The sequence below is a fragment of the Ostrea edulis genome, chromosome 7, assembly GCF_947568905.1.
Source record: "Ostrea edulis chromosome 7, xbOstEdul1.1, whole genome shotgun sequence".
NCBI lineage: Eukaryota > Metazoa > Mollusca > Bivalvia > Ostreida > Ostreidae > Ostrea > Ostrea edulis.
The window spans coordinates 19760015-19783299 of NC_079170.1; the positions used below are offsets into that span (position 1 = coordinate 19760015).

The window sequence follows — 23285 nt, forward strand, 5'->3', positions numbered from 1 at the left end:
AAATGCACCATTTCACCACTGCACGTGAATTTCCAGTGAGAAAAAGATATCGCTTTCAGAGGCGGATTTAAGAAGATGTGCAGCCCCCTAAAATTTTCAATTTTATGGTAAATCGTGGTCTCTTAATTGTTTACGAAAGTGTAAACGATAAATGAAGCAATAATATCTTCCACTCTCGGAGAAATAAATGACAAAATATTTTGATTTATTGAATTAATTTTATTGGGAGAACTTACTTTTTTTTTAAGTATTGAAAATGACAGAAAATAGTAAAAATGACTAAATATAGAAAACATATTTCAAGCTCTGTAAAATCCAAGAGCTTCCGGGGGCTTCGCCTCCAGGTCCCACACCATGACTCAATTGGTGGCCCTCCAACCCCCTGCCTCATAAAGTTGCGCCTTCCGAACAGCAATTCCTGGCTTTGCAGCTGCGAGCGACTCGTGCTATTTTGAACTAGAAATTGTTTTTATGAAAAACAAATGTCTCCCCAGCTCCCAAATTGGAAGTGCTCGAAATGAAACCTCCTCCCCTTAATGTGCTGCATAGTACGGAGGAAAAAGCGTGAGCAGTAACCGACATTATTGTAGTGTTCACAAACTATATATTTTACACCCTCCACCCCTCAGATCCACCATAACTTTAAGGACAACAATTGGATCCTCCTGTCCCTGCAATATCCAGATCTGTAAATGGCATTGAAGTATCGTACAAATTTCAAATCTATCCGATAAGCCATATACACATGTACGAGAAGTTTTCACAAGCTATTTTCCATCCTCCTCCCCCTTAGATCCACTATAACTTTTAGGGAAATAATTGGATCCCCCTGTGTCGACAGTATGCACATCTACAAATGGCAATGAAGCGTTGTACAAAGTATCGAATCTATCCGATAAGCCTAATAGAAGTGTTCACAAGCTATTTTAATATCCTCCACCCCTCTTAGATCCACAAAAAAAAATGAGGAAAATAAAATCATGGGATATAAGACAAGAGAAATAACTCTAAATGTCAGACTGACATCTCCATTCGGTCATGTGACATACCCGCCATAGACTCGGATAGAGAAGTGTAATGCTACAGGTAACGTTATGATTATTGGAAGAATAGAATAGATCATCATTAAAATGTTATTTTTTATCCATGAATCTGATCAATTGATATTTAGAAGAAAATTCGTAATATAAGTAAAACGCAAGTTGGTATCTGATGACCAGCTTTATCGTGAGGGGCGTATATATACATTGTATCTACATTGTATCTACTCCAACGACAATGGGTGCATATCGCTCTGTCTTTTGGAAATGGTAATAATAAAGAAAAATTCAATAAAAAGTAGTCTTGTTTTACGTTTTTAATTGACTTATTATTTTCGACATCAGTAATGGGGTAGGGTAGGGGCCATAATAGCACAATACAGTACACGACACGAGTTTTATACACCCCACCGTAGAATAACCACGGTGGAAAATCCACGGAGATACACCGTGTCCTCCGTGTTCCACGGTGTGTGTTATTTGCGAATACACACAGCTGCTAAGAGCTTTGTTTTGGCCACGAGCGCCTTGCGGGAGATGGGGAAATGTGCCGCAGGCCAAATAATCAAGATAAGGGTGGAATTTTAAGAAAAGAAAAAATGTCAATATATCCCCCCCCCCCCGATACTTATATTGTTTTTCAGCATTTTGAGCCAATTCCAACGATACCAAACACTACATATTATGTTTTTAAGAAAACCTGGTTTTGAATTTTTTTCTTTTAGTCTTCTTTCTTCATTAAAATATTCTTTAATTCTATGTTTAAATAATGCGTACTTGCAGGCAATTCCTGTTTTGAATGCGAATTAGTATATTCAGTAAATGAAAAACATACATGTACAACATGTGATAGGGATATTTAATAATTACCGATGTGCTCTCTCTCTCTCTCTCTCTCTCTCTCTCTCTCACAGACAAATGCGCTGTTTAACATAATTACTTCCATCATATTGTGTCAATATGCATCTTGACAAATATAACTTGATCCAATATAGAAATCAGAGCATTGTCGATGATTAACAAATTGGAATTAATTTATTACGTAATTAATAGAAGCAAAAATACAAACCAACGAATGATTTATTTTTAAAATCCCGAGTTCATTACATTTGACGGAGACTTATGTTCGATGTACTTTGATAGAGGTTTTCATTAAAGAAAATGTTCATCGGGAGTGTCTGGATAATGCAATGATTTTTGTATAATAAGTATATACCATGCAAATTCCTAGGGTATTTGTCACAGCATAACTAAATTACGGTTAGCTAGTTTGGGTTTTGACTTCTCATGAAAAGTGTGAAATATATTGGGTCGGCGTGATATCAGATCTAGTCTAAGATCACGGGTATCTTGCGCCGACCCAATATATTTTACACTTTCCGCAAGAAGCTAAGCACTTCTGTTGATTTCAAATACACGGATTAGCTGACCCCCATTGTTCTACTGAGGCGAAAACCCCTTCGAATTTGCATGGAATATACAAGTTATACACAGGTCATTGTTATAGTCATACATCATAGTACCGCTAACCCGACAAACATTTTTTAAAATTTTGAATAAGTTATTGAATGACGAAGTATGACCAAACTGCAGATTGAAATTTATAGAGCCCCGTACTAACATTACTTATATTTTTCAATGTATCAGAAGGGGTATGTTGCCGGTTAAGTTGTGTAACTGTCTCAATTTCCCCTTCCGATTTCAATTTCTTAAATCGTGCAGTGGGTAGGTCGCTACAAGCAACGAGGCTAAATCCTTAACTTTCAAGTTTTCAAAGTACACCCTCTCCGATTCTACGTGCTTGTAATCAATATTTAAGGATGTAAATCCTCGGTGTCAAATGCAACTAGTTCATGAAAAAAAAAAAACTAATATCAATATAAACAGAAATGACTTAACGATTATTGGATTTTATTCATATACGCTATCGATTATTAAAATCTTTAATTAAATCTTTAGATGCATTAGATAATGAAAGCAAGAGAGAGAGAGAGAGAGAGAGAGAGAGAGAGAGAGAGAGAGAGAGAGAGCATTGGTAAGCATTCATGAATATATGCAGATACGGGAAGTTTAATACGTTCAGTATAAATCTTGAAAGTACAATTTCTTTTTGATTAATTATCCATCCCCTTTCATTCTGATATTTTTTCTAATTTCCCATTTTGTTTTCTTTACATGTTAAATTTTTCGGCTGGTCCGGGTTAGGACTAATGAATGAGGTCCCCCCTCCTCCCCCCCCCCCCCCCCCCTTCTAAAACGATGTTAGGTGCTTAGCTGTATATCTCCCTCTCAGTCAAAAATAAAATAAATACATGCTATATATACTGCAACATCATTGGATTAACTGGATAATTCTTCGATTTCACCTTCATAATACATGTTAATGCAAGCGGACTATCTAGGCTTTTTTTCCCATCTTCGCTAGCCGAGATTATTCGTCCACGAAGGCACAGTTGACTCAAAACCCATTGCTAGCGGAGCTTAGATGAATTTTACCCCCTTATTATGTTATAACTGACCAAAACCTAGTACGTTTATTTTACAACTTTCATTCAGAAGACGCGCAAGTTATTGAGTTACTGAATAAACGAGAAAACGTCTGCATTTTTATTTCAATCGTTGTAAACTCTATACTTTGTGATGTTTAAGACTACATGTACTCAATTCAATTTATTGGATCTCATCACCATTATGCAATGGTATACAAAAATATAAAGACAAAAGGCTGTTATATATACACTTAGTAAATAATACATGCGTGTAACAAAGTATTTATCAAGTTAGAAGAAAAAAACTAAAAAAACTAAAAAAAAAAATATTTATTTATTATTTATTTGTTATTATTAATGTGAAGTATGGGCATTCTAGGTAGGAGAGCACATTTTATTTTATTATTTTCTAAATGAAAGTACGGAGTTTTCTAAAGATTTGTTTAAAAGTAAAGATATTTTTAATTTTTATTTGTTTAAGTGATGAAAATTTGATTCTTTCCTCACATTGCTTCACAGTTGAGTACATAATGAAATTCATATCCATTGTAAACATGTACATGTATATAGCTGACCTTAATCACATACATGTATTCCTAATTACTGTAACAATGAAAACTTTACGTAAAAATAAACCATTGCTTATGGTACACATTTCTTTGAACTGCTATTTATCAGATTGAAATTACTGGCATGTGATTGTCGTTGTTCATGACCCTTCTTTTATTTGGTGAAATTGTGCTGCACGTGCCATGAAACAATGTACCGACGAGTGGTAGGAATAACACAGGTGTTTATTTCCAGGATGTCGAGAATTTGGGCGTTTCATAAAAAGATGTGAACGTCTACAGGGAAGTCTACATACGGATATGTACCGAAAACACCAACATATCATTAAACAACAATTACAAGAATTGAATGATTTATAGCTAATTTCTAAATAAGTAATGGGGTGGGGGCATGCATACTGGCCAAGCGAAAAGGTTTTTTGGGTGAATCACTTCGGAAATTATTTCTTTGTTTTATCACACGGAGGTACACGGTGGCATCGACGGAGGTACAGGTGGCATCCACGGAGGTACAGGTGGCATCCACGGAGATCCTCCGTGGACTTCAATGTCTAGCTCGCGCGGAAAAATAGGACTTCAAAGGTGCCGACAATTTTCAAGGTCCACCGTGTTTGGGGCAAATTTGTTCAACCGCGTTGCGTGGAACACGCATAAAACTCGTGTCGTGTACTGTATAATTGAAAAATTGGATCACAGTTGATTAAACAGTGGCAGATTTAGAGGAAGGCCTAGGCCCCATCCCCCATTTAACTAGATTAATTAGAATTGAAAACATGACATCAAATTTCATTTTCGGGAATAAGAAAAGCCAAATATCAGTTTATTAAATAGTTTGAAACATTTGCTGAGTAGGCCCTGTGTGACATAGTGTGGATGATTTGGTGGTGTATATGATTTATATTGTGTTTAAATATTTTAATGTAGCCGGTCTAAATATAACTCTAATCATGTTAACTATCCCACTAGTATACCTATCTCTCAAAATGGTTGAAATAGAAAATAAATTTTTATTATTAAATTGTAGAATACTTAAATTAAGTGACCATGGATCCCCGCCAAAGTGCCCAAGATGTCGTCCGATGTGACCTTTGTGAGACAGCTATAGTACAGATGTACTGTGATTTCTGCCACGTCAACCTATGCTTTGCCTGTATAGGAAAACACATTGCTGATGACTATGACAAACACAAAGTGGTCCCATTCCAAAATCGAAAATCTACCTTGATATATCCAAAGTGTAGTACACATCAAACTGAAAAATGTAAATTGCATTGCAAGGAATGTGACAAGTTCGTTTGTTCATTGTGTGCCGCAGATAAACACAAGGGTCATACATTTTTAATTCTTTCTGAAATCTACAACGAAAGAAAAGTAGACATTACAAAAGATTCAGAGGAGATAGAAAACATTATTTCTCCAACATATGAAGAAATGGCCACTGATTTAGAAACTCAAATAACCAACTTGGATGGAGAATATGTGAAATTCACAACAATGATTACAAAACATGGAGAGGAATGGCACAAAGAAATTGACAATGTCATCAACAAAATGAAAAACGAAATAGAAGAGATGAAAATCAAACACCTGGAAATTCTGAAGAAACATTTGGATGAAATTAAGCAGATACAGTCCCTTATTGAGCAATCACTGGTTACTCTGAATAAAATGCAGATATCCAATGAAGTGTCTGTGACCATGGAATACAGATCCAAAAACAAAGAATTCAGAAAACTTCCTCCCAAAGTCCGAGTCTCACTGCCTACATTTAGTCCGATAGACCATGAACAGCTCTACAAGTCACTGGGATCTTTGATACCATTATCATTTACGACAGATGAAAATGGCTACACACTGAAGAAAGCAGAAACCTCACCCAAAGAACTGATGGACGAACCAGAGCTTGTCACTACAATAAATACTGGGTATGAAAATCTCCGCAGTGTTACCTGTCTGAGTGAAGAAGAATTCTGGATAAGTGCATTACTCAGTGATATGAAATGCTTTAATGTTCAAGGTACAGTTATTAATACAATCAAAACAAAATCAGGAGAATGGCCACGTGATATAGCAGTGACAAGTGATGGGGATCTAGTGTACTCTGACTGGGCAACAAAGACTGTGAATCAAGTGAAGAGTGGACATACAGAGGAGGTGATCAGACTACAGGGATGGAGACCTATCAATCTCTGTGTCACCTCCTCTAGTGATCTCCTGGTTACCATGTTCAGTGATGATGAAACACAATCCAAAGTTGTCCGTTACTCAGGTTCCACAGAGAAACAAACAATCCAGTATGATGATGAGGGTAAGCCTCTATATTCAGGAAATGCTATCATTAAATACATCAGTGAGAACAGAAACCTGGATATCTGTGTGGCTGACTTAGGAGCCAGTGCAGTAGTGGTGATCAACCAGGCTGGAAAATTTCGATTTAGATACACTGGTCATTCTACTACTACCACAAACAAAGCATTCAAACCCTGGGGAATCACAACAGACAGTCAGAGTCAGATCCTGACAACAGACCATGGTAACCACTGTATCCACATCCTGGACCAGAATGGACAGTTCCTCCGCTATGTAGATAACTGTCATCTGGAGTATCCATACGGTTTATGTGTGGATAAAAGTGACAACTTGTTTGTTGCTGAGTTTGTTAGTGGAAATGTGAAGAAAATTAAATATCTACAATAAACATTATTGTTTACAGCCATGCAAGTTAGAGAATTCAAGGTATGGGCTTAATGGATAAAACTTATTTCAACAGGATGCATGGAAAACGAAACAGAAATTGTAATTGTAATTAAAAGATTTATACAGCGCCCTATCAGCATTAGTTATCTAAAACGCTGTACACATGTGAGAGAAAAGATAATATGGAATAGATGTGCACATTCATGTGAATAAAATATTCATAGTATCCGAATTAAAATGCATAATTATTATTTTAAATATAGCACCTAATGTAATGATATAACTACCCTAATAACATATAAAACAATTTAAAGCCCTTAGGAATAATCAAATACATACAAAGGACATAAGTATGATAACAAACTAGTTCAAATAGTAACTGAAGGGGGTTTTCTTTCACTTTGTAAAAAATAAAAAAAGTAAGCTGTAATGTAAGATCACTAAATATGGTAAACAAAAAGATTGCGAAATCTCAATAAATTCAGAAAATCAACTCCAGACTTAACTTCCTGTTCCATCTGTTATTTCACTAATTAATTCTGTAATGGATCTCCAACTTTCATTAAGCACAGCAAACAGGTAGCAGATCTTATTGATATACTTCATACATGTATATATGTTAACCACACACACAAACACACACAGATAGACACCAACCCACAGATAGATAAACACACACTGCGATAGACACAAACACACAGACAGATACAAACACAACACACACACACAGATAGACACACGCATAGATAGACGCACACACAGATAGATAGACACACTCACACACACACATAGATAGACACATGCACAGATAGACACACACAAAGATAGACACACACAAAGATAGACACAAACACACATAGATAGACACCCACCCACAGATAGACACATACACAGATAGGTACAAGACACATACACAGATAGATTAGACACACATAAACACAAACATACACACACACAACACACAGATAGAGACAAACACAACACAAACAGATAGACACACACATATATAGACACAAACACAACACACAGAGATAGAAACATACACAGACAGACCCAAACACAACAAACACAGATAGACACAACCACAACACACAGATAGAGACAGACACAATACACATACAGAAAGACACAAATACAACATACACAGAGATAGACACAAACACACAGATAGACACAAACACAACACACACGTATAGACACACAGACAGACCCAAACACAACACACACATATATATATACACACATAGACAGATACAAACACAACACGCACACAGACAAAACACAACACACACAGATAGAAACACAATACACATACAGATAGACACACACACACACACACACACACACACACACACACAGACATACACACACAACACACATACAGACACAAACACAACTCACACAGATAGACACAAACACAACACACACCGATAAACACACATACAGACAGACCCAAACACATACAGATAGACACAAACCAACAGACAGACACACAAACCTACACCGAGATAGACACGCAACACACAGACAGACAAAAGCACAACACACACAGATATACACAAACACACAGACACAAACACAACACACACAAATATACACAAACACAACATAGACAGACACAAGCACAACACATACAGACACATACACATACAGACATACCCAAACACAACACACACAGAGTGATAGACACACATACAAGGATAGACACACAAACACACAGACAGACAAAAACCCAACACACACCCGAGTAGGCACACACACAGAGACGGACACAAACACAACACACACAGATATACAAACACAACACACATATATAGACACACACAGGCAGACACAAACAGTGACAGACAAACACAACACACACAGAGAGACACGTACACAGACACAAACAGATTAACGTAACATACACACAGATAGACACACACACACACACACAGACACAAACACAACACACAAATAGAGACACACACAAACACAACACACACAGATCGACATACAACACACAAACACACACGATGGTGGGGCATATTGGTATCATCCTCGGTTCATCCTTTGGTAGACATTTAAAAACATGTCTCCCTTATAATTTTGTCTATGAAAGGGTATTGTCAAATTTCTCCCAAGATTTTTAGAAAATGTTGTATTATTCCATGTGAACCTGTTCAATGTTTTTTGGTTTTGTTTGTTTGTTTTCTAACATGTTTATTTCAACTTTTAGGTCACGAGTAAACTCAGATGACGTTTAAGCATTGATCATTTTGAAACTATTTTGAAATTGAACCTATTGTACATGTACTTTAACATCTTTGTGACAAGGAGGATATAATTGTAAATTTCGGGACCTCTACACCTCCAGGACAAAAAATGAACAATTCTCAAAAATCTCTACAACCACACATCTGTAAGACAAACTAAATACATATTGATGTAGAGGAGGAATATCTCTACCAATACTGTAAATTTATGATCCCCAGGGTAGAGGATCTGACTCCAGGGCCGGACCAAACTTGGTATATATAGTGTATTGTGTAAATAAATCTTCTTTAATGCTATTGATGCTAAATACGTATTTTGAAGGAGTATGTAGTCCTTTACCAAAATGATAAATTTCATGATCCCAGGGGATAAGGGTTTTGGTTCTAGAGTGGAACCAAAATTATCATAGTGATTATTGTCTAAAAGTTATCATATGAAAGACTTCTTGAAGTTTGCTATCAATACAGCATAAAAACATATTTAGGAAAAGCAGAAAACCACCTACCAAAATGTGAATTTCGCAATTAAAGCTGACATGGATTAATAAATACGTACACATTTCTCATCTTATCTGCCATATTTCTCTCAGGTAGTCTAATTTACTCTACCCGTATGTAATCCAAATGTGATTGTCACACCTGATTGATTTTTCTAGGTGGACACGACCAGTGCAGTGCACATCTCCGATAGTGATATAAAGGCATTGGGAAACCAATAAAATCACATTTTAAAACATTATTCTTTCCTCAAAATTACAAAATATTTATTGTATACCAATGCAACATTCTGAAAGTTTAGATAATTTAAACAAAAATCCCCCCCCCCCTAAAAAAAGATTTTCTTGCAATTGCAAGTGCATGCAAGTATTTTCAGTTTCCTATGAAATAAATGCGGAGAAATCATTTGCCAATTACATACTGATAGAATGGAATAAGCAAAGAGCATAAAATCTATTATTTATACCAATTCTTGCAAAATACAGGTGCATGCGATATGCATTATATGTAATGCACATGGCATATTCGCCAAAAAAAAACAACACCCAACATCAAACAACCCGTATCAAATACGGACGTCTAATCAACAGGTGTCGGAGATGTGCACTTACCGAAAATATTAGATTCTTTATTCTGATAAATCCACTAAACAAAATGACAAACTCCAATTGTATCTCGTTAGAACTTTACAACACATTGTCATTGCATTATACAGACTGCGATACACTTCACCAGTGCCAAACAGGGTGTCTTCATTCATGGGACATGTCAAAGTTAAAAAACAATTCCTGTATTGAATGCTTGTCTGGTCGAGGTTTTGCAGTTTATAGAAATCGGGAATCTAATCATATACACTGAGCATCTGGTTGGATATATTGCGTGCACAATTCAAAATTTATCGATGATCATATACAAGCTTGGATATACAAATACGGGAATAATGATCGGAAATATATAGCTGTGTGAAAAATACGGGTATCACATTTGCAATCCATGATAAACAGTTGATACACAAAGGGACATATAAAAGGAAATGTATAAACGAAAATATAGTTTTATTGTCTCTTTGGGAACCACATAATTATTTACGGTATCATTATTTACGGTATCTGTATATCCATATTCATTGATTGAACAGGACAGAGAGAGAGAGAGAGAGAGAGAGAGCGTCCTACATCAATGTACAATACATCATTTCACGGAAGGAAAGAAAATTGATCACTGATATAAATGAAAGCTTACAAGCATTAAAAGTTTCCAGCTATTTAAAATATTGTGATTGACAATATATTGGAAACTTACAGGAGTTGATGCTGATAATTGTATTCATTACAAATTAAAAAAAATATATATATTAGTTTAAACAGTGTATGTAGAAAATACTGACTATGTATGTTAGAATAACGGAAAAAAGTAAATTGTTAGAAAAGTGGGGAGAGCACACCAGACTCCCTGCCCACCCCAAACCTCTGTATACGTGCCTGAAACAACATTTACACAAGTTCAATTCGTGTTGAAAGAAAGGTGCATATCTGTATTTCATTAAATTCCGAAGGAGCTCGAATTTATGTGTTCCCCTATTTATTATTTTGTATGCAAGATTCGTCACCGAAAATTTAGAAACATGCTTTCAGTCAGAGCCGAAATGAATTCATTTTGAAGTACATATAGTTTGAATGCAAATATGGGGTTCCTTCTTTTAATTTCATCAGACTCATTAGAACTCCCTCCCCAAACTATGCAGCGTTGTTTTTATTGATATCTAAATCGGTATATGAATTCGGATATAAATTATATAAAAAAAATTTCGTGATCATATAGATATTGATACTAATAATGAAAAAAGAAAATATTTATCCTCTTGCCTTTTGTATATCCTACTAATGCATTATAGTACATGTATATTGACATTGAATCATATCAAATAAAACCTTAAGATGAATTTTACTGATTTATGAATACTAACATCTTATCAAATACATTTGAATTTGAAATTTCTACGTACAGCGGTATGTCTATTTTCAATTCAGTATATATCCATTGGGCCAAATCTAACAAATGGAAATATTTATAAATAAATTACAATCAAGCCTGAAAGTAATCATTATGTCATGTTACAGAAACGTTAAAACACACATATGCTATAGTCCTGCAATGTATGCATGCGATTTTTCTGAATACATGTATTTATATATTCATGAATGAAGTTCGAGTTCAGCAGGAGTTTTATTTTATTTTTCCGGATTGCTTTCTACTAAAACTACATTTTTTGACTTAATAAAGTATATGTGAAAGTTTTCAATTTCTAAAATATTGCTGTAGATATCCTCCAGTTTTCATCCATATCAAATTTCTCTGGTTTAGCATTCCTCCTTAAGAAATGTCGAGTGGTTAATGCGCAAACACAGTAGAGAAGATCAATGGTGTTCACCCCAATAAGTTACCTAGAAGAAACTTCCATCTGTGGAAATTTGACAGATTAGATCCAAATCTTACTTATAATGGTTTCCGTAGAAACAGATGACATTATATCTTAATTTTGTCCTGTCTCAGCTGTTTTAGCCTTTGATGTTTTAGCCTCTGAAAACACACGTTTGATCACAGACCGACGTGTACATCGCTGAGACGCCATGTCTTTCTCCATGTTCAACAGTCAGTCAATCGTAAATGGAGAAGTTTGCTGGTACACAAAGAAACGCATAATGGCCCATCAATGGGACTAGTATATGTATAAACTGTACTTTTGTTTTTTTTAAATAGTTTTGTATTCATCTTGTGTTCTTAGGTGATATTTATTTTTTGACATTTGAAGTCATTTACATATTGAAATTTTTAGTTTTTGATACGTTTGTATGTGATAGTTGCCAGTCAGTTCTGACTCTGTATTGTATTGAATAGATCCATGATATTCATGTAGTGTTAAATCAATGACGTAAAATTCATATGTGCATCAACATTACATGCTGAAACAAAAGACTCAGATGATATTTTAGACAATAGATCCTGTTTCTTGGATTGTGTTAATATTTTATTAAAGATTTATAATTAAGAACCCAGGTCCCAGTTTTATTTAATGTTTAATTTAAACAATATTTATAATTAATATTCTGAATCAATGAACTTTTGAGATTGGGTAGCAGGCGTAACCTTTATGAGCCTTCTCCCTAATTAATGCGTATCTTTTTAAGCACCCCATTTTAACCCACTAGAACACATTAATATGTGCCATGATAATTTACCAATTCATTTTTTTTACCATATTCAGTGAAAACAGAATTTACTTAGAAAAAGTGACATTTACTTTGAGCATACGATGTTTTCAGCACATCAGATAACCAATGAGTGCATGTCTTCTGCTATTTCTGCAAAAAAATGAATTTAGTACGACCATTTTCAATATTCATGCTTTTTTTCAAAAAAGTATATTTTGTATTCTTGATGATGGGCATTCAAAATAATGTTTACGCAGAATGTTCAATTTAAATCCATACAATGCAGTATTTTGGAAGCCCGGATACAGCTCTGTTGATTAAATTGATAACATTATAAACATGACATTTTGCAGCCATTTTGAGTATTTTGACTGAAGATGGATATTTTTCATGCACTTGGAGAAAGTTTACATTTGTACCATAGATGTATCTTTCCAGAATACGTATGTGATAGAAGAAAGTTTGTGCATGCAGAGCTGTGTTTTATGCTTTTTGAAAGAGAAATAATTCTCAAGAGTTAGCATCCTAACTAGATACGATGAACATGTCGCTTTTGATGCTCTGTACATTAAAAGATTTGTAAATATCAGAGACAAATTATGTGAAACATTTTTCGTTTATGACATGAATGTAGATATAATCTGCCTTCAGCTTTAAAATTCTGAGTTTTACTGGAGAACAGATAACTAGACTATAAATATCATACATAGTCCATACTGAATTAATCGGGATATTGTGCAATTTGTGGGATCCATCTTGTTATTGAATATGCATGCAAGTGTTTAAATGACATACAGATTTTAAGAAATATTAATTCTGATAAAAACAACATTATCAGTAAACATGTACATGTATATAGATTTCTCACTGTCAATATCACATTTGATTTCAACAAAAAAGAGAATAGCGCAACTCGTTTTATATTGAATAAAATGTTTGTTGCATGACATGACAATATTTTTGTTTATATTTTTGTCTATTTTATTCTAATTCACCGAAGTCACTCTCTGAAAAATCACAAGGGGGGGGGGGGGTGGTCCTTTGGCCCAAACGTTAAACTCCAAATAAACAAGTATTATGTCCCTGTGACATGTATATTTCGACATCGTCACCGCTGTCTGGCTATGGAAAGTCCGTGCAATAGGCAGATGTTGTTTATGCCACATAGAATGCAATATGTCATTTTACCAAATTCAAGGTTATTATGATTCGAGGGGATAACTTGTAATAAACAGTGGTATTTGCTTCCAAATTTGAGGCTACGGTTGTAATTCAGATATGAGGTCCCATCATTATTTGTGTGTTGTTCAAAGTCCCTTTCGAGAAAATTTCAACCATAAGGAGACGCCACCGGTGCCGGTGGAAGAGCTTCAAATTTTGAAATGCAACATTTCACCACTGTACGTGAATTTCCAGTGAGAAATAGATATCGCTTTCAGTGGCAGATTTAAGGAGATGTGCAGCCCCCTAAAATTTTCAAATTCATGGTAAATCGTGGTCTCTTAATTGTTTAGAAAAGTGTAAACGATAAATGAAGCAATACTATCTTCCGCTCTCGGAGAAATAAATGACAAAATTATTTATTGAATTACTTTTATTGGGAGAACTTACATTTTTTTTTTTTTTACATTTTTTTCATAAACCCTTAAAATTTGGGTCATTTTATTTTTAAAATTTTGCCGTATTGAAAATGACAGAAAATAGTAAAACTCACAATACATAGAAAACATATTTCAAGCTCTGTAAAATCCAAGAGCTAATTCCGGGGGCTTCGCCTCCAGGTCCCCCACCAGGACTCAAGGTGGCCCTCCAACCCCCTGCCTCATAAAGTTGCGCCTTCCAAACAGCAATTCCTGGATCCACCCCTGGCTTTGCAGCTGCGAGCTACTCGTGCTGTTTTGAACTAGAAATCTAGAAGACGGGACGTATTATGGTATGGTGTCGTCCGTCTGTGTGTCCGTCCGGACCTTGTGGGCAGGATACAGACTGAACCATAAGCCCTAGGACTTTACAAGTTGGTACATTTGATCATCATGATGAGAGGAAAATGTCTATTGTTTTTCAAGGTCAAAGTTCAAGGTCGTAGTATCACTTATTAGGAAAACCTTGTGGACAGGATACAAACCGAACTGTAAGCTCCAGGATAGTATAACTTGGTATATTTGATCACCATGATGAGAGGAAGATGCCTATTTTTTCAATGTTATAGGTCAAAGGTCAAGATCGCAGTATCACCTAGTTGGAAAATCTTGTAAGCAGGATGCAAACCAAACTGTAAGCTCCAGGATATTAAAACTTGGTACATTTGATCACCATGATGAGAGGAAGATGCCTATTACTTTTTAAAGGTCAAGGTCACAGATCACGTAGTAGGAAAACCTTGTAGGCAGTATACAAACTGAACTGTTGGGGCTAGAACCGTCAAACTTTGTACACACACACTTTATGCCAAGTAGAGGATGCCTATTGTTTCTTAAAGTCAAAGGTCATAGTAGGAGGATGCATACTGATTCATTTGGACAAGGACCATTAACCTTGGTACACATACATCTTATGCTAAGTGAAAATATTACATAGCTAGTACATGATTGGTCTTGTTTTTCAATGCAAAGAAAGTATATCACACCCCGATGATTGCAAGTTCTACAAATCATGGTGTAAGTATAAAAACCTTATATTAGCTTTTCACGGGCGTATTATGTACCGTTGGCGGTACTCTTGTTATGAAAAACAAATGTCTACCTAGCTCCCAAATTGCTCGAAATGAAACCTCCTCCCCTTAATGTGCTGCATAGTACGGAGGAAAAAGCGTGAGCAGGAACATAGACATTATTTCCAATAAGCCACATATATTGGAGAAGTGTTCACAAACTATATATTTTACACCCGCCATCCCTCAGATCCACCATAACTTTAAGGACAACAATTGGATCCTGCTGTCCCTGCTGCTGCAATATGCACATCTGTAAATGGCATTGAAGTATCGTACAAATTTCAAATCCATCCGATAAGCCTTATACACATGTAGGGGAAGTTTTCACAAGCTATAACTTTTAGGACAATAATTGGATCCCCCTGTCCCCACAGTATGCACATCTACAAATGGCAATGAAGCATTGTACAAAGAATCGAATATATCCGATAAGCCATATAGGAGGAGAAGTGTTCACAAGCTATTTTAACATCCACCACCCCTCTTAGATCCACCAAAAATCAGGAAAAATAACTCTAAATGTCAGACTGACACTTCCATTCGTTTACTATGCTGTTGTCATGTGACAATCAAGAACTTGCTGCGCCATAGACTCTGATAGAGAAGTGTAATGCTACAGGTAACGTTATGATTATTGGAAGAATAGATCATCATCAAAATGTCCTTTTTCATCCATGAATCTGATTAATTAATATTTAGAAGTAAATTCGTAATATAAGTAAAACGAAAGTTGGTATCTGCTGACCAGCTTTATCGTGAGTAGCGTATATACATTGTATCTAGTCTCCATTGACAATGGGTGTATATCGCTGTCTTTTGGAAATGATAATAATAAAGAAAAATTCAATAAATAGTAGTCTTGTTTTACGTTTTTAATTGACTTATTATTTTTCGACATCAGTAATGGGGGGGGGGTAGTAATAGCACAATTAATATAATTGAAAAATTGGATTACAGTTGATTAAACAGTGGCAGATTTAGAGGAAGGCCTAGGCGCCATCCCCCTTTTTAGCTAGAATAATTAGAATTAAAGACATGACATCAAATCTTATTATCGGGGAAAAAGAAAAGCAAATATCATTTTATTGAATAGTTTGAAACATTTACTGAGTAGGTCCTGTGTGACATAGTATGGATGATTTGGTGGTGTATATGATTTATATTGTGTTTAAATATTTTTAATGTAGCCTGTCTAAATATAACTCTAATCATGTTAACTAGCGCGCTAGTATACTTATTTATCAGAATGGTTGTAATAGAATTAATAAATTTTATATTCTTAAATTGTAGAATATATAGAGTAGCCATGGACCCCCGCCACAGTGCCCAAGATGTCGTCCGATGTGACCTTTGTGAGACAGCTATAGTACAGATGTACTGTGATTTCTGCCACGTCAATCTATGCATTGCCTGTATAGGAAAACACATTGCTGATGACTATGACAAACACAAAGTGGTTCCATTCCAAAATCGAAAATCTACCTCGATATATCCAAAGTGTAGTACACATCAAACCGAAAAATGTCAATTTCATTGCAAGGAATGTGACCTGTCTGTCTGTTCCTTGTGTACTACTATATCTACAGATAAACACAAGGGTCATACATTTTCAATTCTTTCTGAAATCTACAAAAAAAGAAAAGCAGACATTACAAAAGATTCAGAGGAGATAGAAAACATTATTTCTCCAACATATGAAGAAATGGTCACTGATTTAGAAACTCAGATAACTAACTTGGATGGAGAATATGTGAAATTCACAACAATAATTACAAAACATGGAGAGGAATGGCACAAAGAAATTGACAATGTCATCAACAAAATGAAAAATGAAATAGAAGAGATGAAAATCAAACACCTGGAAATTCTGAAGAAACATTTGGATGAAATTAAGCAGATACAGTCCCTTATTGAGCAATCACTGATTACTCTGACGGAAATGGAGGAATCTAATGAAGTGTCTGTTAGCATGGAATACAGATCCAAAAACAAAGAATTCAGAAAACTTCCTCCCAAAGTCCGAGTCTCACTGTCTACATTTAGTCCGATAGACAGTGAACAGATTTACAAGTCACTTGGATCTTTGATACCATTATCATTTACGACAGATGAAAATGGCTACACACTGAAGAAAGCAGAAACCTCACCCAAAGAACTGATGGACGAACCAGAGCTTATCACTACAATAAATACTGGGTATGAATACCTCCGCAGTGTTACCTGTCTGAGTGAAGAAGAATTCTGGACAAGAAGAAAAGTCAGTGATATGAAATGCTTTAATGTTCAGGGTACAGTTATTAATACAATCAAAACAATATCAGGGAAATGGCCAGGTGATATAGCAGTGACAAGTGATGGGGATCTAGTGTACTCTGACTGGGCAACAAAGACTGTGAATAAAGTGAAGAGTGGACAGACAGAGGATGTGATCAGACTACAGGGCTGGAAACCCGGCAATCTCTGTGTCACCTCCTCTAGTGATCTCCTGGTTACCATGTACAGTGATGATAAAACACAATCCAAAGTTGTTCGTTACTCAAGTTCCACAGAGAAACAAACAATCCAGTATGATGATGAGGGTAAGCCTCTATTTTCAGGAAATGATACAATTAAATACATCAGTGAGAACAGAAACCTGGATATCTGTGTGGCTGACTGGGAAGCTGGTGCCGTAGTGGTGGTCAACCAGGCTGGAAAACTTCGATTTAGATACACTGGTCATTTCTCTACCAAAAACAAAGCATTCCAACCCCTGGGCATCACAACAGACAGTCAGAATCAGATCCTGACAACAGACAGTGATAACCACTGTATCCACATCCTGGACCAGAATGGACAGTTCCTCCGCTATATAGATAACTGTGATCTGAAATATCCATACGGCTTATGTTTGGACAAAAGTGACAACTTGTTTGTTGCTGAGTTTGTTAGTGGAAATGTGAAGACAATTAAATATCTACAATAAACATTACTGTTTATAGCCATGTAAGTTAGAGACTTCAATGTATGGGCTTAATGGTTAAAACTTATTTCACCAGGATGTATGGAAAACAAAACAGATTGTAATTGTAATTTTTTTTAATTTAAAGATTTATACAACACCCTATCAACATTAGTTCTCTAAAACGCTTTACAAATGTGAGAGAAAAGATAATATAAAATCGATGTGCATATACATGTGAATAAAATATTCATAGTATCAGAATTAAAATGCATAATTATTATTATTAATATATAGCGCCTAATGTAATGATATAATTACCGTAATAACATATAAAACAATTTAAAACAAGCCTTAGGAATAATTAAATACATATAAAAGACGTAAGTATGATAACAAACTTGTTCAAATAGTAATTGAAGGGGGTTTTGTTTGTTTAAAAAAATGTAAGCTGTAATGTAAGATCACTAAGTATGTAAAAAAAATTGTAAAATCTCAATAAATTTAGACAATTAACTCCAGACTTATCTTCTGTTCCATCTGTTATTTCAATGACACTAATTAATTCTGTAATGGATGTCCAACTTTTATTTAGCACAAGAAACAGGTAGCAGATCTTGTTATACTTCATAGATGTATTTATGTTAACCACACAGACACACACACACAGATAGACATATACAGATATACACACAAAGACAGATACAAAGATAGATAGACACACACAGACATAGACAAACACACAGATAGACACACAAAGACAGAAACACAGAGACAGACACACAGACAAACACATAAAGACAGACACAGAGACAAACAGACACACAAAGACAGAAACACAGATAGACAGACACAGATATACACACATACAGACACACAGACAGACACAGATAGATAGACACACAGAGAGACACAGATGGACAGATACATATAGACACAGATAAACACACACAGACAAAAACAGACAGACACAGATAAACACACAGACACAGATAGACACACACATACATATAGACTCACACAGATAGACATACACGGGGATAGACAAAGATAGATAGATAGATAGACACAGAGAGACACATATAGATAGAAACACACAGACACAGATAGATAGACACACACAGACAGACACATATAGATAGAAACACACAGACACAGATAGATAGACACACACAGACAGACACAGATAGACACATACATATAAACACATATAGACACACAGATAGATATACACACAGACAGATATACACGCAGATACAGATGGACAGATACATATAGATACAGATAAGCACACACATATAGACATACACAGACAAAAACAGACACACACAGACAAAAACAGAAACACAGATAAAAACAGACACACACAGATAGAAAGACACATATGGACACACACAGACACAGCTAGATAGACACACAGACACAGATAGATAGACACACAGACACAGATAGATACACAGATAGACAAAAGCAGACACAGATAGACACATAAAGATTGACACGCAGACACAGATAGACACATACAGACAGATACAGACACACAAAGATAGACACATGTAGACACACAAAGACGGACCCGCAGATAGATAGACAGATACACAAACAGAAACACGGGTACACACACAGATAGACACACAGACAAAATCAGATGGACACACTCAGACAAACACAGAGAGACACACATAGACACAGATAGACACAAACAGACAGAGATATACACACACAGATAGACACACAGACACAGATAGATACACCGATAGACACAGACACAGATAGACATATACAGATAGACACACACAGACACAGATAAACACACAGACACAGATAGACACACACAGATAAACACACAGACACAGATAGACACACACACACAGATAGAGACACAGACACAGATAGACAAACATACACAGATAGGCACACAGACACAGATAAACACACATACACTGATAGACACATACAGATAGACACACACAGATAGACACACACAGTTAGACATACACCACACACACACTCACAACACACAAGGCACACGATGACTGCGGTATATTGGTATCATTCTCAGTCCATCCTTTGGTAGACATTTAAAAAAAAATGTCTACATTTATTTTGTCTATGAAATGGTATTTTTTAATTCAATTTTTAGGACACGCAACTAAACTCAGATGATGTATTGACATTTATCATTGATCATTTTGAAACTATACTAGCGGGAAAAATAAACTGTGCATTATTTAATATATGAAAAAAAAAAATAATAATAATAAATAACACTGACCAAATTTTATTTTGTGTAATACTGCTAACAAATGTATTCGTTACAACATTTCATAATCCATTAATGTTAACGTCAAATAATTTCAGCACACTCGAAAGACACTGGTATTCAAACTTGAATTAACAAAGTTAATAACGCGTGTGACCACCATTTGCATTCACGCATGCTTGACAACGGCGCCTCATTGATGCCGCTAAAGTGTTCAGAAATGCTTGAGGGATGTTGTTCCAAATGTTGGTTAAAGCCTGGCCTAAATCAGCCAATGTCACTGGCTGATTTGGTAATGGGCGTAGACGTCGTTCCATTTCGTCCCAGACGTGCTCCATCGGCGATAAATGGAGGAAAACAGCTGGTCAAGGCAAGAAATCGACATTCTGTTGACCAAAAAAGTCCCTGACTACACGTGCAACAAATGGCCTTGCGTTGTCATGCTGCATAATGATGTGAATTTGCTGTCTCTGTATGAAGAGTATCACATGGAGCTGAATAATTTCGTCTCAATAGCATACGTCGGTGAGATTTCCATTGACAATTTGTAGAGGGGTCCTTCCACGTGCTGTTATTCCACCCCACACCATAATGCTACCTCCCCCGAATTGTCGACATTACATAACACAAGCGTCCTGGTACCGCTCCCCAACGAAACACTCTACAACGGCCGTCACTGCTATCCAAATGAAATCTGGATTCATCAGTGAACATGATATTGGCCCAGTCTTGTATTCTGAATTGCATATGTCGTCTGCACCACGCTAGTCTAGCGATACGATGACGTTGAAGCAGTATTGGGCGCACCGCTGGACGTCTTGGTCTGATGTGCTCGCTCAGACGATTACGCACAGTTCTTGGAATGATTCGTCGAAGTCCAGGGATGCTACGAGCAGTCAAACTTGCTGTCTGAAAACGATTTCTCAGGTGCAAAAGTCTAATATGGTTTTACTGTCGACGCGACGTCACACGAGGACACCCAGAACGAGGTCGATCCTGAGTGTTACCAGATTGTTGGACACGTCTCCATAATGACTGGATGGTGTTCCGATCAACTCAAGTGTCTTGCTACGATATTCTGTGCCATTCCAGCTAGAAGCATCCAAACAGCACGATTATGTTGGTTTTCGCTGAGTCGTGGCATGACAGAAGGGTAATTTTGTCAAAACTAAAGTGCTTTCCTTTACGAATAGTGTCCAAACAATCTTTTTACACTTCTTACTCCAAACAGTATTGGCCAGTAAAACTCGTGCGTACGAACACTTCAATAAACAACATGTGTTCACTAACCATGAAAAAGTCCGTGCATCTGAGTCATGTACTATCGGAAATTGTTCAAAAACATCACCTTTATCGATTGTTTAGATCTTTTAAATATAAATAATAGATATAGAAAAATTATACTAAATTTTATAATGCAGTTTCTTTTTCCCGCTAGTATATTTTGAAATTTATTCTAATGAACATTTTCAACTTTTCTTGGTAACCAACGTTTCCAGTTCTTTTCAAATTTGGTATATGTATTTCAACATCTTTGTGACAACGGAAACATAATCCTAAATTTCAGGATTCCTGCACCACCAGGACACAAATTTACCAATTCTCAAAAACCTTCTCTACAACCACATATCTGTAAGACAAATTAAATGCATATAGATGTAGAGCAGGAATATCTCTACCAATACTGTAAATTTCATGATCCCCAAGGTAAAGATTCTGACTCTAGGGTGGGGCCAAACTTGGTACATGTAAATATAATGTATACGTGTAAATCATTTAGATAAATCTTCTTTTATGCTATTGATGTTAAATGGAAACTAAATAGATATTTTGAAGGAGTATGTAGTCCTTTGCCAAAATTATAAATTTCATGATCGCAGGGGGTTTTGGTTCCAGAGCGGAACCAAAATTATCATAGTGATTATGGTTAAACGTTATCATTTGGAAGACTTCTTGAAGTTTGCTATCAATACAGTATAAAAACATGTTTAGGAAAAGCAGAAAACGATGTACCAAAATGTGAATTTCGCAATTAATCCCAGGGTTTGACTCTAGGATGGGTTCAAACTAGTTATTTCCTGTTAACGTTACATATATTATGTGAAAGTATTTTATCAATATATGCACTGTTATGGCACTTTTGGTCATGCCGCACAATTGGTCTACGACAACCATTCGTGCCACTCGTATCGTCGCCGGGTGACTGAACGTGCCATGATAGTGGACACGAATGATCGTCAATTTTAGTCCATTCCCAAGCCCCCAGTCCCAAATCCCAACTTTGCTTTTCTTCCCCTCTCCTCCTCCTCCAGCATCTATTCCTTTTCCTTCTCTTTCTCCCATCTAATCCTCGTCCTCTTTCTCCAAATTCTTCCTTTTCTTCTGGTTTGATCAAACCAAACAACGAGTCTATTGAATTGGTGGGTAATAGTTCAGGGATATACCCACAAAACCGTAGTATTCCTCTATAGACACCTATTCTTCAATATATCAGACCAATTCCCGCGCTGCCCTCCAATCCCCCATGTAATATCTTTCCTCCACGCCAGTAACAGAGAGAAAGAGTTCCGTATGTGTGCTATTACTTTAAAGAATGATGACTCCATTT

General features: G+C 36.0%; 2 protein-coding genes across 2 annotated transcripts in view; both read left to right on the forward strand.

Moving 5' to 3' along the window:
• The first annotated feature begins 1001 nt into the window (after positions 1–1001).
• On the forward strand, positions 1002–18684 carry LOC125655527 (uncharacterized). The gene is made up of 3 exons (XM_056143625.1): positions 1002–1086; positions 5123–6752; positions 16773–18684. Exons 2-3 carry the CDS (start codon positions 5143–5145, stop codon positions 18436–18438), a joined length of 3276 nt encoding a protein of 1091 aa, XP_055999600.1. The 5' UTR covers positions 1002–1086; positions 5123–5142; the 3' UTR covers positions 18439–18684.
• Positions 16040–23285, forward strand: part of LOC125655501 (E3 ubiquitin-protein ligase Midline-1-like) — a 35473-nt gene continuing 28227 nt past the window's right edge. Inside the window, exon 1 of the mRNA XM_048885820.2 lies at positions 16040–16092. The gene's annotated coding sequence lies outside the window, so the exon portion shown is untranslated. The remainder of the gene's footprint in view (positions 16093–23285) is intronic.